The following is a 15,863-nucleotide window of genomic DNA, read 5'->3' on the forward strand; positions in this document are numbered from 1 at the left end:
GATGACCCTGGAGGCCCAGGGAGCACGTGCCCTTGGTTGTGTCCAGGAGTCCCGTGAACGCCCAGGGCTCTGTGTGCACAGCCGTTGCTTGCCAGTGTAGCTGGCCTGGCTTGTGAGGACAGTCCAGGCCTGTCATAGTTCTTGATGGGCCTTAGCCTGGCGACTGTGACTCTTCCCCACTTAACTGCCTCGGAGGACAGAGAAGTTCCTGCTTATCTCTGGGGGGAAGTTACTGAGTTTGATGATGCTTCTGTTAATAGTACATGCTTTGCTTATAAAGGGACAAACCATTAAGGGACTGACTGCTCCTCAGCTTGGGCCAACCCTTGGTACCTCCTGTGAGATGGAGTATTTATGAAATATGTGAGGCACACTTGGCTTACCGCTGAGCCATAGAGCATTCAAGAAAACAGCCGTTTTCCATAAATAAATGGTGCACTTCAACTCGCTGTCCAGCTAGAGGACCTGGCCCGCTGGTCACATTTGTACTGTGTACTACTACATTTAAAAACTCAGATTCTCTTAGGTAATTTTTACAAAGTCAATTAGTCATTCTCCAAATGTTTCCCTGATACTGGGTGTTTGGGTAATTTCTTCATACTGGTCACAGGCATAGCTCGTTTTATTGAGCTTCACTTTATTACCCTTCACAGATGCTGTGTTTTTAACAACTTGAAAGTTTGTGACAACCCTGAGCAAGTCAGTCAGTTCCTTTCTTCCAACAGCATTTGCTCACTTTGTGTCTCTGTGTCACATTTTGGTAATTCTTACATTTCAAACTTTTTCATTATTACCATATTTGTTATGGTGATCTGTGATCAGTGATTACAACTTCTGAAAGCTCAGATGATAGTTGTTTGTTTGTTTGTTTTTTAAAGTAAGCTCTGTGCACCCAGTGTGGGTCTCAAACTCATGGTCCACCGACTGAGCTAGCTAGACTTCCTGATGGTTAGCATTTTTTAGCAATAAAGTATTTTTTTATTTAAGGCATAGACATTGTTTTTTTTGACATAATGCTACTGGGCGCTTATTGGACTACAGTAGAGGGTAGGCATAATTTTTTAAGTACTGGGAAACCAAGAAGTTTATTTGACTCACTTTATTGTGACATTCACTCTATTGCAGTGGTGAAACTGAACCCACAATATCTCCAAGGTAGGCTTGCACCTTGCCTGCGGTTCTCATGCTCTCCACAGACCTATACGTGACAGAGGCCTGCCTCCTCCCAGCTGTGGTGCGGCCCCAGTGTTGATGGTGATCCCTTGGCTGGGAGCTGGGGCCTGGTGTGTCTTCAGGGCTGACCCTGCCTGAGCCAGCCTTCCTGGGGCCGGCCTGCTGCAGGGAGAGGGGCTCAAGCAGCACTGTGGGGGCTGCCCGGGCTCCTGCCTCTTGCCCCCTGCTGCTGCCTTCTCTGCCTCTGCCCTCATCGTGTCTCTCTAGATTGGTTTTGGACTTCATGTGCTTAGTGCATCTCAAGATGAGCTTCTCCTTCGGCTTTCCTCTTGTGATGGCTGAGCTGTCACCCAGGGCACAGTACTGGCTACCTGCCCACCTGTCCTTCCTGTTCGTGGCACACTTTCTACAGGCCTCTGGTTTCTTCATAGTTCCCTGTGTGTCTCCTTGCCCTGTTTAAATGGAGAGGAAATGTTTGTCTGTCCTTTATGAACAAACAGTACAAGAGACAGACTCTGTAAGACCACTCCCTTAGTTATTCAGATTTATAAAATGAAATGTTCATTGTAATCAACCTGCCTTTTTATAGTATTGATAGACTTCTTATCACCTGTGTATATCCTTACAGACTCAGGATCTTTCTGTTTTGGCTTATTCTGATTAGCTATACTTACTAATGGCTTTTTAGGGTTTACAGGGTCACAGCTTGGCTAGTGACAGCCGCTCCAGGCCAGCTTCCCCACCCTTTCCTCCTACCACAGACACTTGTGAGGGCCTCCTCCTTTTTAGACATGGTGTTAACTGCTGTCCTGTGTTGTTTTTGTTTGCGTTTTTTTTTTTTTTTCCTGAGTTCTTTTCATGGGGAGTACTATTAGAAGCATTCTGGATGCTCCGGGTTCATTTTGTGGTGTTCTCCAACAATCTGGTGGTGGGTTGGCTCATGATGTCACTGCTAGAACACTTCAGAGTCAGAGCTGGGAAAGGCAATTTTCTTTGTGGTTGTGGGTGAACTTGTATATATTTCTGATTTAACTTTGAGACTGTCTAATCCTTTTTTTTCCCCCAAGATTTTATTTATTTATTTGAGAGGGAGAATGAGAGAGAGAGGTAGAGAGCTTGGGCAGGGCAGAGGGGCAGAGAGAGTGGGAGAGGGAGAAGCAGACTCCCCGCCGAGCAGGGAGCATGATGTGGGGCTCGATCCCAGGACCCTGGGATCATGGCCCGAGCCGAAGGCAGACGCTTAACGACTGAGCCACCCAGGAGCCCTTGTCTAATCCTTTCTTAATGCCCACCTAAATTTTTACTATTTCTTCTCCCGTCTCTGTAGTATTTCTTTGTGTCTCATTGGCAACTGTTCTGTCATTGCTTTCTTCACAAATTACCAAATTGCTTTCCAGAAAACATGGGTTTATTGGTGCCAGCCACAGTTAGAGAGGTGCCCTCTTTTATCCTGGCCTTGCCAGCATTTGGTGTTCCTGTGTGTTGTGAACATATTTAATCATCATTACTGTCTGTCTGTCCTCTAGCCTCTCCTGTAATTACAAATGTCCAGTGCCATTGTCTTTGGATACCTTGCACATTTTCGTCTCTTGGTTCTTTGAGTTTTTTTGGTGCCTACCCTTTGTCCATTTCTTCACCTAAAGTCTTGATGGTGTATAAATTTGAATGAGTTCTTGTATATAAATGAATGCAGTCATATGTGATATGATTATTGTTAGCAGCTTAATGAGACATAATTTGTATACTGTACAGTTCACCTGTTTAAATAATTCAGTGGGTTTTAGTGTAGTCATAAGGTTATATAGCCATCATCACAATCTAGTTCCAGAGCGTTTTCAACACCCTAAAAAGAAACCCAAGACCCATTAGCAGACCCCTCACCCGCCAGCCCCTGATGACCATTCATCTGCTTTCTGTCTGTGGATCTGTCTCTTCTGGATATTTCATGGAAATGGAATCCCACAATATGTGGCCTTTTGTGTCTGGCCCTTTTGACTGAGCATAATGTTTTCCATGTTCATTTATGTTGTAGTGTGTATCAGTACTTCCTTTTAATGGCTGAATAATACTCAGTTTTTTGGCTAGACTATGTTTTGTTTATCCATTTATCCATTGGTGGACATCTGGGTTGTTTTCACCATTGGGTTGTTAGGTCTCATGCTGCTGTGAACATTCTTGTACAGGTTTCATGTGGACATAGATTTCAATTTCTCCTGGGTATACACCTAGGAGTGGAATTGCTTGCTTATATGGTGCCTGTTTCCTTTTGAGAAACTGCCAGACTGTCTGCCAAAATGGCTGCACTATTTTACATTTCCAGAGCAGTGGGTGAGGGTCCCGACTTCTCCACGTCCTCACCAACACTTGTTACTGTCTTTTTGATTCTAGCTACCCTTGTGGGTGTGAAGAGGAACCTCCTCGTGGCTTTGATGTGCATTTCCTTAATGACTAATGATGTTGGGCATCTCATCTTGTGCTTATTGGCCATTTATGTGTCTTTCTGGATAAATGTTTATTCAGATCCCTTGCCTGGTTTTTAAGTGTGTGTGTGTGTGTGTGTTTTAATTGAGTTGTAAGAGCTCTTTATGTCTTCTGCATACAAGTCCCTTAGCAGATATGTGATTTACACATACTTTCTTCCATTCCATGGGTTGTTTTTTCACTTTCTTGATGGTGCTTTTGAAGCACAGAAGTTTTTAATTTTGGTATAGTCCCTTTGATCTGTGTTTTTTTTTTTTTCCCTTGTTTGTGCTTTTGGTGTCATATCTAAGAAGCCATTGCCAAGGTCAGGAGGATTTACTCATAGATTTTCTTCTAAGAGCTTTATAGTTTTAGTTCTTACAGGTAGACCTTTGGTACATTTGAACTAGGTTTTGTATATGATACAGGAAAGGCATTCGATTTCATTCTTTTTGTGTGTGGCTATGCATTTGTTGAAAAGAATGTCCCTACTCATTGAAGGGTCATGGTGCCCTTCTCAAGTATGAGTAGACTGTAGACATCTAGGCCTGTACTTCTTTTTTTTTTTTTTTTAAAGATTTTATTTATTTATTTGACAGAGAGATAGTGAGAGCAGGAACACAAGCAGGGGAAGCGGGAGAGGGAGAAGCAGGCTTCCTGCTGAGCAGGGAGCCCGATGTGGGACTCGATCCCAGGACCCTGGGATCATGACCTGAGCTGAAGGCAGACGCTTAACGACTGAGCCGCCCAGGCACCCTCTAGGCCTGCACTTCTAAGCTGTATTCCGTTCTTCTCTGCATCTGTCCTGTGCCAAGACCACCCTGTCTTGGTTACTGTAGCTTTGTAGTAAGCTTTGAAATCAGGTCGTGTGATAACATAGTTGTTCAGCTTTGTTCTTTTCTGAGATTATTTGGCTTTTCTGTGTCCCATGTGAATTTTAGGATCAGCTCGTCAATTTCTGCAAAGAAGCCAGCTGGGATGTTAGTAGGGATTCCATTAAATAATTTTTTTTTTAATTTTATTTATTTTTGAGAGAGAGAGAACGACAGAGAGAGAGAGAATGAAAGGGGTGAGGGTCAGAGGGAGAAGCAGACTCCCCGCTAAGCAGGGAGCCCTATGTGGGACTCGATCCCGGGACTCCAGGATCATGATACGAGCCGAAGGCAGTCGCTTAACAACTGAGCCACCCAGGCGCCCCTTGAATAATTTTTAAAATTTGTTAAATTTTGAACTTAAGTAATTTAAAAACCTAACACTCTATCTGGCTTGGAGGTAACTTTGGTTGAAGTGAGCAGGTGGGCTCTAGATCAGGTAGTTTCCCAGTTGTTAACCAGTTAGTCCACTGCTGTCTTTTTTGAGAAACTTGTTTATTTTTATCAACTGTAACTTTTTCTTTTTGAAATAGGCTCCGCACCCAGTGGGGAGCTCAACACCAGGCTTGAACTCATGACCCCGAGATCATGACCTGAGCTGAGCTCAAAGAGTCGGGCGCTCAACCGACGGAGCCACCCAGGCACCCTCAGCTGTAACTCTTATGTGTAGCTGACAGTTCCTGGAGTCTTCTTTCCATGAAGTTCTACTTCATGCTCTAGGACTGTTAGGTTAAAATTCTGTTTAGTTGTGGGATCCAGTCTTAAGTCAGTCTGTGTGTTCAAGCCCTGAGTACCTTCTGTGTGTCCAGCTTTGTATGAGGTGTGGGTAGGTGATTAGGCAAGGAGTTCTGGATGTGGACACTGTGGTCAAAGAGTTTGGACTGGCTTCCTCTGTGGGCTGGTGTTGGCTGCAGGTGGCATTGAGGTTGGGCAGTGATGGGAAGGCCAACTGGCTGTGGCAGGGATGGTTGGAGATTCACTCAGTGCTGACGGAGGAGAGTGAGGGCAGATAGGAGCTGGATGGTGGGGTTGCTGGGCACATGGGACGAGGGGTGGGGGCTGGGATTTGAGCAGGGAAGGGACTTAGGAGAGGAGAACAGTGGCCTGAACCCCGTGGCAGAATGTCAGATGGCTTGCCCTGTACTTGGTGTTAACACTTCAGTTCATACATTTAGGAAAAGTGAGCCACTCTGAGTCTTACCTCTTTTTCCTGTGTCCACCAGTATGACACTGTTCCAATTCAGTCCAGCGTGGTGTTATGTGCTTGCCCATCCCCATCAATGGTGAGGACCCAGACTGAGTCCGGCATAGCCCCTGGCATTCCCAGCGGTGGTAGCAGACAGGGCCCCACCATGGACAGCACCGCGGCTGAGGCCCGGCCGAGCACCAACTCACTGCAGCACACCACACAGCCGCCACCACAGCCTCGGAAGAAACGGCCTGAAGACTTCAAGTTTGGGAAAATTCTTGGTGAAGGCTCTTTTTCCACAGTGAGTACCTGCCGCTGCTCTTTCTTGAACGAGTGTATTTTCCTTGGGAAGGCTGACTTTTCTCAGGGCTTGTAGCTAGAGGACCCCGTTACCAGGGCGGTGTTCTTCCCCAGGCGAGGATCTCAGGCCCCTCCAGGGTTCTACTCCGGTTTTGAGGGTGATTTGGGGCCGCCTACCACCGAGTAAATCACGTGGTTAAAATACCTAAGCCGTGACTTTGTAGATGAAAGCTTTAAAAGGCATCTATCTGTTGATCTTTCTGTTTGTTTTGGTTTGGTTTTTGATGCAGTTAATTTTTATTCTAACCAGTCATCAACAGATTCCATCTTGTGTCCTTGTGTCCCATTAGCAAGGTCTTAGGAAGCTTTTCTGTCCCTTCGTTTGGAAGTGTCAGTATCAATATCTCTTCAGAGCTTTTGGGAAACATTTAACGACCTTTACTATTTCTCTGTTATTTAAAACAATATATAAAACAGCACAGCCTTGACCCCTGGTAGAGGTGCAGCCTCAGACCTGCTGGCCTCCGAGTTCTCGTGGCCTCGGTTTCAGTCAGTACCTCTGTTTGCTACCTGAGTGAGTTGGCCTGTCTTGTGGCATTTTTCCTTTTCCAGCAAAGAAATGAAGGTTCAGAGCAGCCCCTTTGCTGAGGTGGGAGCCCCACGTGGCTGTGATGGGGCCGGGGGCTTGCACAGGCTGGGGGGAGACCCAAGCACCAGCGTGCCCTGCAAATGGCCAGGGCCTTCTTACCCGGCCTCTGGGAAGAAACCTTATGTGAAACATGTTTCCCTTTTCTCTTTTTACATTCATGAAATGTTGCAAAATAAAAAGAAGAACATGAAGTTTTATAGCTCACCCATATTCTCAACTTAGTTTTAATCAATGTTAACTTTTTGCTCCCCATATATATATATATATATATTTTAAAGATTTTATTTATTTATTTATTTATTTGAGAGAGAGGGAGCATGAGTGTGTGTGCACAAACGGGGAGAGGCAGAGGGAGAAGCAGACTCCCGCTGAGCAGGGAGCCCGATGCAGGGCCCCATCCTAGGACCCCCCAGGTCATGACCTGAGCCAAAGGCAGATGCTTCACCAGCTGAGCTACCCAGGAGCCTCCCCTTACATTTTTAATTTAGATTTTTTATTGGCAGTTTCTGTTTAAATTATGAAAGACTTATGCTCTTGTGATAAAAATCTTCAATTATGAGGATAGTACCCAGTAGTTCTGGTCCTCACAGATCCTCTCAGAAAGAAGAAACTAGGGGCGCCTGGGTGGCTCAGTCGTTAAGCATCTGCCTTCGGCTCAGGTCATGATCCCAGGGTCCTGGGATTGAGCCCCCCATCGGGCTCCCTGCTCAGCGGGAAGTCTGCTTCTCCCTCTCCTACCCCCCCTGCTTGTGTTCCCTCTCTTGCTATGTCTCTGTCTAAATAAATAAATAAAATCTTAAAAAAAAAGAAAGAAAGAAAGAAAGAAGAAACCATTTTGAAAAGAACCTGGGTGTTCTGCACATTTACTTAAAATAGTCCGGTAAGAGAAGTAGTGTTCTCTCCCTCTCTGTTTTACCTCATGGACATTTATCCTGACTAGTAAATGAGGGCTTATTTGTGAAACTCCCCCTTGTCCGTGGGTCTGCACAGCGGGTGAAAGTAGGCATCACCCATTCTGGATGATGCCCTCCTAATGTTGAAAAGCCCCGGCTATAGTTCTTGTCACCCCTGTGCCTTTTGAACCCAGGTGCCAGGGAAAAGCACCATGAGTTGGAGGCTCCTTCCTGGCGCTGTGTGGCATCCTGCAGCTCTGGGTCTCAGGTTATATGTGCTACCCTCAGGTCTTTTTCATCATTCCTGAAATAGAGACCACTTAAAATTAGATTTCCAGGGGAGGGTGGAGGACAAACGGCCGTTCCCAGGCTGGGCAGGATCTGCACTTGGCCGAGCCTGGCCCTGGAGAGTGGGGAGGGCCTGGCCTGCTGCTGCCTGCCCTCCTGGGGATGATCTTGACGTCCAGATTGGCTCTGCTGTTGGCCCCTGTGACGTGGAGGGATGCGTCATGCCTTGTTCCCTGGAAGAGGGATACTCCCTGCCCTGTGCCCATAAAGAAACCTGCATGTGAAATGTTGAATTCATACAACGGAAAGATTTCCTAAGTACCTCCTTCAGAAAGGATCCCATTAATTATTAGTACTTTCTTTTTTTTTTTTTAAGATTTTATTTTTTGACAGAGAGACACAGTGAGAGAGGGAACACAAGCAGGGGGAGTGGGAGAGGGAGAAGCAGGCTTCCCGCGGAGCAGGGATCCTGATGGAGGGCTCGATCCCAGGACCCTGGGATCATGACCTTAAGCAGACGCTTAACGACTGAGCCACCCAGGCACCCAATTATTAGTACTTTCTAATAGTTTTTTTCTTGCCCTTTCCTACTAGGTAGCTAGTACATGCTCCTGTGAAGAAATGTAATATTTCATAAACACATAACCTAGGGAGGGGTGTCTTTCCCCAGCCCCTCCCCATCACCTCCCAGTGCTTGAGAACAGTCCACATAAGTGTATTCCTCCAGAAAGATCTCTGAGATCTTTCCACTTGAGCACATACAATCCAGCCCCATTCTTCTTAATCACTGCAGTGCGTTTCACATGGTGCTTTCCCAGGATCACTTCTGGTGAGTCTCCTGGAGAATTCTGTAATGGGATGAACATGACCTGTGGCCTCCGAAGGTCCTCCCTGGAGGCCTAGGGATCCCCCAGGATTTGGGCAGGTTTCTGTCTGCACTCTGGTCCTCAGGCCGGCCTTCCTGCACGTGTCTTAGGAGGGTCATCATCCGCCTCAGCTGGCCGTGGTAGGTGGGGGCTGCCTCAGCTCCCCAGCCAACTGGCCTCATCTGGCATGTGGAACTTGGTGCTCAGTTGTGCCCAGGGGTTGCTCATGTAGAAATCTCTTTTCCATGTTGTGCTGTGCCCTGTTGGCTCTCTGTCCCCCCAGTGGAGTGTGAGTACAAGCCTTAGGTGTGCTACCGAGAAAGTCCACCAAGAGTGGGACTGCACCCTGGGCAGGAGGTGCGGCTGGTGGGAGGCGCTCTCTGTGAGCCCCATGGGCCTTCTTGTGCCCTTGACGGCAGGGACAGTGCTTAGTGTACCTGAGTGCAGCATCAACTGAAATGTATGGTCACAGTTATTTGAAAAAGCCCAAATTCAGAGTGGCTTTACAATGAACATATACTGAGAACATATTCTAAAAGTTATTTTTTGAAGGAATTCCCAGGACCCATCTGAGCTATTATTTGCTGTTTCTTTGTACTGTTTGTGAGGGTTACATTAGTCCAAGATGTTCCTGAATCTATACTTCACTGCACCATGGGAACGTAGCAGCTGATGGAGAACCTTCTGAAGGCAGTTGATTGATCTATGCATTTCCTGTTTATTGGAACACATTAACTTCATTATTAACATCCAGCCAAATTTGTTAGCACAGGACCAGTATATTTGAATGTAATTTCAAATATTTAAATGTAATTTCATAGTGGGGGCACGTTAGCCTGTGTGGTCAGCTGCAAGGGTGAGAGTCGATGCCCGGGTTATACTGAGTGTTTTTTCTCTTCTCTTTCCCCCTTTTCTTCCCAAACCAGGTTGTCCTGGCCCGAGAACTGGCAACCTCAAGGGAATATGCTAGTAAGTACTAAGTCCAGGGGGCTGTGTGTCTGGGATGCAGGGTAGGTCATGTGTTGACACGTGGCTGCCATGCTGCCTAGCACCTGGAGGTTCTATGCTGATTTCAGGGGTGGGACGCTGGTGGTCTTAGAGACCACAGAGCTGGTGGGTAGGTTTTGTGAAAAACTTTAATTTGTATCAGTTACCTTTATGAGTTGTTTTTTTTTTTTTTTTTTTACCATTATCAATCGTAGTAACTTGCTTTTCTCTTACTTTAAGTTAAAATTCTAGAGAAACGTCACATTATCAAAGAGAACAAGGTCCCGTATGTAACCAGAGAGAGAGACGTGATGTCACGCCTGGATCACCCGTTCTTTGTTAAACTTTACTTCACATTTCAGGATGATGAAAAGCTGTGTATCCTTTGAACAGTCAGAGCCTTCTGAAATCACACCGGTGACCCCGTACTGTTGAATCATGACCCCATTGTGTATTTTCACAAGTCGTTCCTTCCCTGGAAAGGACAAGGGTGGCATATTCTTTTTTTTTTTTTTTAAAGATTTTATTTATTTATTTGGCAAGAGAGGGAACACAAGCAGAGGGAGTGGGAGAGGGAGAAGCAGACCTTCTGCGGAGCAGGGAGCCCAATGCAGGGCTCGATCCCAGGACCCTGGGATCATGACCTGAGCTGAAGGCAGACGCCCAACGACTGAGCCACCTAGGCGCCCCAAGGGTGGCATATTCTAAATACGAATGAATTCACATCACTTTGCTTTGGGAGCCCCTGGGATTGCTGATGTTCACTGAAGTAGAATGTTACTTCAAAAGAAATCATCACAAACCTTTTTTGAGGTTTTTTGTTCATAAGCATTGTATTTAAAGGATTATTATTATTTTAACTCCATGGTTGCTGGACATTTATTCAAAGGCATTCCCTTATTCCTCTAACTGGTATCCTTGGAATATCCATCAAGTGTCAAGTCCTCTGCTCAAAGCAGGGAAGTGAGGGAGGAAGAAGGATCTTGGGCATCCAGGGCCCCTCTCTGCCCTCTTTGGCCCAGGAGCATGGGATTTGGTTGGAAGGGACATCTTTACCAGGGTTAGCCCCCAAGTGAGAAGTCCAGGGAGCCACCCACAGGAGCCCAAACTCTTTCCCACAGTACCCAGAACACTGTCCTCCCCAGGCCCTCCAGCCTCCCTCCCTTCTTCCTCCCCTCCGCCCTCCCCGTGGCCCCCGCCCCAGTCTGCTCTCTGCCTGTGGATAGCTCTGATCACCCAGTGCCTCTGGCTCTCCAGCAAGGCTGTCACACCTCACTGATTGCTTCTTCTGCTCTCTGATTTCTCCACTAACCCCTGGAGCAATGTTTTTTCCCTTCTTTTACCTTTCCTTAGTGAGCAGGGCAGGCAGGGCACCATGGTGGCCAGGGTAGGCCACACTGTGTTGTCTAGATTGTCCCAGGGCTTTCCCATCACGTGGCCTGGCTGTCCAGTTTCTCCTCACTCCACAACCTTTTCCTGTAGTTTTTGCCAACCAGGACCTCCCCAGCCCCTCTGTGCCCCAGCAACTCTGTCCCCAGTCCCAGCAGATGCTCTTCTGGTTTCTGCTCCCCTGAGAGAGGTTAGCTGTCAAATGGAGTTGCCTCGGGGCTTGTTCAGGCCTAAACCTCAGTCTTGGCCTTAGTTCTTTCCCTTCAGCCCTCACGTGTCCTCAGCTTGCGCACCCGCAATGCTGGTCCCCGTAAGGGCTTGGTTTCCCCCTCCACCCCCTCTCCCCCAGGCTTTCCCTACCTCTCTCTACACAGATTCTTCTGGTTTAGAACTTTGCTCCATCGCGTTCCCCCTTCAGCACCATTTTCTGGCCTCGTCAACTGTCAGCCAAATGTATTCTTTTGCTTACTGAGAAGTTCTTGTTGAGTGCCAGGTCATGGGGATATGCTGGTGAAAAGGTGACCAAGGCTCAGCCCTCAGGGGGTCTGCATTCCGTGGAGTTAGACACACCCAGACCATTAGTGTCCGTGGAGTAGACTTGAGGGAGCAAGGGCAGTGAGGGCAGGTAAGAGGGTGAAGGGAGGTGCTGCTCTTGTAGCTTGGTGGTCTGCAGGGACGTGGACTTCGGCCAGAGACCTGGGTAGAGCTAGGGCTGGAGTGCTTCTGTGCTGGTGGAGTGAAAAGGCTGGGCAGGGACCAGCTTCTCCTCCCCTGGAGCATGGCAGGAATTACGGATTTTCTTCTGAGTGTGCAGGGAGCCCCGAGGGGCTGGAGCAGAGCAGCCGTTTGCTATGATAATGGCTGGTGCTGCACTGAAGGCTCTTGCAAGTGAGCCAGGCAAGGGCAGTGCAGTCAAGGTGGCTCCTGGGTGTGGGACCTTGGGGTCGGGGTGCACAGGGGTGCTGTGACTGAGTCGGGAGAGACCAGGCTGGAGGTGTGTGTGGCGTTGGCGTCTGGGGCATCTGTGGGCGCCGGCTGCTGCTGGGTGCTTGCTGGCAGAGCTCGGTGAGGAGTCAGGGCGGCATGCAAACTGAGGGCTGGCTGGCTGGCTGCTGGAGGGCACTCAGCAGGGAAGAGTTCCGAGGCCTGAGCCCGAGTCACCCCCACACAGAGACTGGCACGCAGGAGGCAGGGTGTTGCCGGTGAGCGGAGGACAAACCTCGGGGGCTGGGGGGGGCCAGTTGGTTTCTAGTAGTGGGGTGCTTGGAGGCCAGGTCAGGTGCTGCGGACTGCTGGCCGAGTACCTAGGGCCTGGGTTTGCCCTGTGGAATGGCCCCTGTACAAGTTGTTCTGGGGTGGGGAGGGGATTTCAGGAGATGGTGGTGAGGGGGTCGGGGCAGCACACACAGTGGGTTCTGCCCAGTGGTCCCGCCTTCACAGGGCAGCAGTAAAGTGATCTCATAGCTAGAGGCGTGTAGGGCAGAAAGGGGGCTCCTTGTTGGTTTGTTTAGGGGTTAGAGAATGTATGTTTTTGCCTGGCTCCTGCATCACCCCTGTCCCCGCCATTCTGCCGTCACTGCTTATGGCCCCGAGGACATTGAAGAGTCTTCTTCATGGCTGCTCAGTGTCTCACCTTTGGGGCCACCTTGACTGGCTGCTTATCATTGTGTGTCCCCTCTTGCAGCTTGGGGACAGGAGTAGTGCTCTAAGCCTTAGGAGGCTGCGCTCCAGTTCTGATCCTCCTTGGCTTTGTGACCTTGAGTCAGTTGCTTAACCTCTCTGGGCCAGGTTCTTCTGCCAAGCACAGGCATTGAGCTTACTGGGCTCTATCACAGGCTTGGTCTTCGCTCATCCTTCCAGGAATTCACCCACGTCATGGGAGAGAACGGCTTCCTCCTTGCTGCCCTGGGCCACTGGCTGTGCCAAGAGAGGGAGAAACGTTCTAGGATGTGAAGTGGACCCAGGAGGTGTGAGAGAGTACTTCTGGGGATGAGGAAGGTGTGTGGTTGGAGACAACACGGGCTTGGAGCCGGGACCCTCAACAGTTGTCATGTTCAGAACCTTTGGTCACCTTAGCTTCACAGCTGAGCGGAGAACTAGAAGTGTCCCTCACCCAGGAAACAGGAACTCAAGGAGTGGTCAGATAAGGGGCAAACCCTGTGAAGCTCAGGGAGGCGCTGTGCCTGTGCTGAGGCCGAGCCTCCTTAAGTCTACTGCAGGCTCCTAAGCTCTCCTCAGTGCTGAGGTTCATGGCTAGTCCAGGTGGGGCTGCTGGCCCAGCCCGTGCCAAGCTGCTGCTTTGGGGTCAGACAGGCCAGAATCTGCAGGCCGCTGGGGAGGTGTCCACGGACACCAGCCTTCCCTGCAGAGAAGACAGAATAGGGCAAGCTGTGAAGGGGTCTGGCTGGGACCCCTTTCCTTCCCTGTGAGTAAGGTGTATTTTTTTGCTTCAGGTTCCTGTTGTCCTAGTTGGAAGGACTTGGGTGGCCACAGGTGGGGCTGAATCAGAGACAGGTTTGGACAGCTTTGGTCGCTGGTCCCTTCCATCCTGGGCTTGTCCTCACTGGCCCGCAGCATCAGACTCTGTCCTCGGTGGGAGACCGCAGTGCCCTGACGAACAGAAGCCAGATGGAAGACCTTGAGCGCCGGCCACCCCTTCCTGCCCTCAGAGCCACTACCTAGGACAGTGAGGACTCCTGTCACTGTGTCCCTTGGCTGCTAGGGAGCCGTGAAATACCTGTAGGTTTCCATTTATAGGTGCAGATGTTTGGTGCTTCCAAGAGGAAGCTGTCATATGGGATCTGTTATTGTTCCAGTCTGTAATCCTTTTGGGAAGGGAGAATACAAGCACATCACAGCACAGTGGTGTCCGAGGGAAAGATGCTTGTGTTCTTTGCGTCTCTTCCCAGCGGGTGGCCAATAAATAGATAGACTCAAGAAGATAATAAAATGGTATTTGTCTTATAAGACTTGTTACTTTTTACTTGGACAGGAGCATGCATTTGAAAAACCTTTATATGAATTGACTCTTAGCACACCATGGAAGTTGGTGCTCAGTAAATGCTGTCTGTCCACTGTGGTGCGGGTTTGGAGGCTGAATTAGGATGGAGGGTCCCCTTCCCATTGCTGAGGCCTGCTAAGAGGCATGTATGCCATGGGCTCTGGCCACTCTCTCTAGTGGCTTCCCTTCCTTGAGCCCTTGGGTGCCTTTGGGGATGGTGGGGTCCAGAAGGAGCAGTCAGGCCAAGGGGTGTGTGTCATTGTGTTCTTGGGGAGAAATCCATCCTGGGGCCCGGGCCTGGGGCTGGGGCCAGGGAGTCCTATCAGCCCCGGCGGCTGTGGGTTTGATCACGGCAGGGTCTGACCTGAAGAGGGACCACTATCTCAGGCCACGGGTACCTTTGGTTTTCATGAATTAAAAGTATTCCTATTGGGCTGTAAGGTTAGCTTAAAAAAATGACTTTTGTGCTCTTCCTTAACAATGCGATATTTAGACTTTGGTCTTAGTTATGCCAAAAATGGAGAACTCCTTAAATACATTCGCAAAATTGGCTCATTCGATGAGACGTGCACCCGGTTTTACACGGCCGAGATGGTGTCAGCTCTGGAGTACTTGCATGGCAAGGGCATCATTCACAGGTATCACACCAGCTGCCTATGGGCTTTGCTCCCCGGGCCTCGGGGCCAGCTCTGTGGGCTTTTCTGGAGGGGTGGGAGGCCTCCTTGTGAGAACTAAGGAGAAGTTGATGTCACCTGATGTTGAGACTCATGGGCCTCCCAGTACCAGGTGAAGTTGGTGGCCGGTGGCGCTCTGGGCTGTCCCGACTTGTGCTTTTAGTCCCCGCCTTGTAGCTCGCGGGCGCGCTTCTTTCTGATCTCCGTTTCCGTAACTCTCTGATATTGTCAAATCGAAAGTGTTCGTATGAGCTCTTTTGTTATTGTTGCTGTTACGGATGTTTTTTGTTTTTTTTGTTTTTTTGTTTTTTTAAAGATTTTATTTATTTGAGACAGAGAGAATGAGAGAGAGAGAGCACATGAGAGGGGGGAGGGTCAGAGGCAGAAGCAGGCTCCCTGCCGAGCAGGGAGCCCGATGCGGGACTCGATCCAGGGACTCCAGGATCATGACCTGAGCGGAAGGCAGTCGCTTAACCAACTGAGCCACCCAGGCGCCCCGTTACGGATGGTTTTTTTTTTTTTTTTATTCTTAAATATGGTTTAATACTCTTCTCCATTTCTGTACATCACAACACCAAGATTTCGCTGCTTAGGATCTCTCTGTAGAGGCTATAGAGAATGCAAAGGCTACGGTTTTCACCCCCTCTTATTTTACGTGTTTGTATGTGTAAGTGTAATACATATCAGTATATATTGATACACACATCAATATATAATGCAATATATATCACCAAAGAGAACACATTGATTAAAGAAATACAAAAATTTGGCATCATTTCCAAACTTAAATAGTAAAAATAAAAACTACAAAAGGAGCTGCATACCCTAAATGTATCATGTGAAACAACAAGCATATTCAAAAATGTAAATTTACATCCAATTGCTCTGGTCTTGTCATATCACATTAGACCCATTTACAATGGCAAAACCCTAAGGTACTGCTGTGAAGAGAGCATGTTTGCTCGCTCTTGGGTGTTCTGCAAACAAACAGCAGAGCCCAAAGCAAAAGCCTGTTCCGGTGAAGCCTCCCACGTTGGTGAATACCAAAGAATTGACTCTTCTCAGTGGGGGTTGAGACATCAGGTTATACATTGAAAGACAGTCAGTTGGACCTTAGAGTAC

General features: G+C 48.4%; 1 protein-coding gene across 1 annotated transcript in view; it reads left to right on the forward strand.

The window, feature by feature from the left end:
• The first annotated feature begins 5,469 nt into the window (after positions 1–5,469).
• Positions 5,470–15,863, forward strand: part of PDPK1 (3-phosphoinositide dependent protein kinase 1) — a 47,661-nt gene continuing 37,267 nt past the window's right edge. The window contains exons 1-5 of the mRNA XM_021698001.2: positions 5,470–5,504; positions 5,701–5,995; positions 9,617–9,659; positions 9,918–10,055; positions 14,561–14,705. Coding sequence (XP_021553676.1) covers positions 5,470–5,504; positions 5,701–5,995; positions 9,617–9,659; positions 9,918–10,055; positions 14,561–14,705 — 656 coding nt within the window. The remainder of the gene's footprint in view (positions 5,505–5,700; positions 5,996–9,616; positions 9,660–9,917; positions 10,056–14,560; positions 14,706–15,863) is intronic.

Source organism: Neomonachus schauinslandi, chromosome 5 (genome assembly GCF_002201575.2).
Source record: "Neomonachus schauinslandi chromosome 5, ASM220157v2, whole genome shotgun sequence".
Taxonomy (NCBI): Eukaryota; Metazoa; Chordata; class Mammalia; order Carnivora; family Phocidae; genus Neomonachus; species Neomonachus schauinslandi.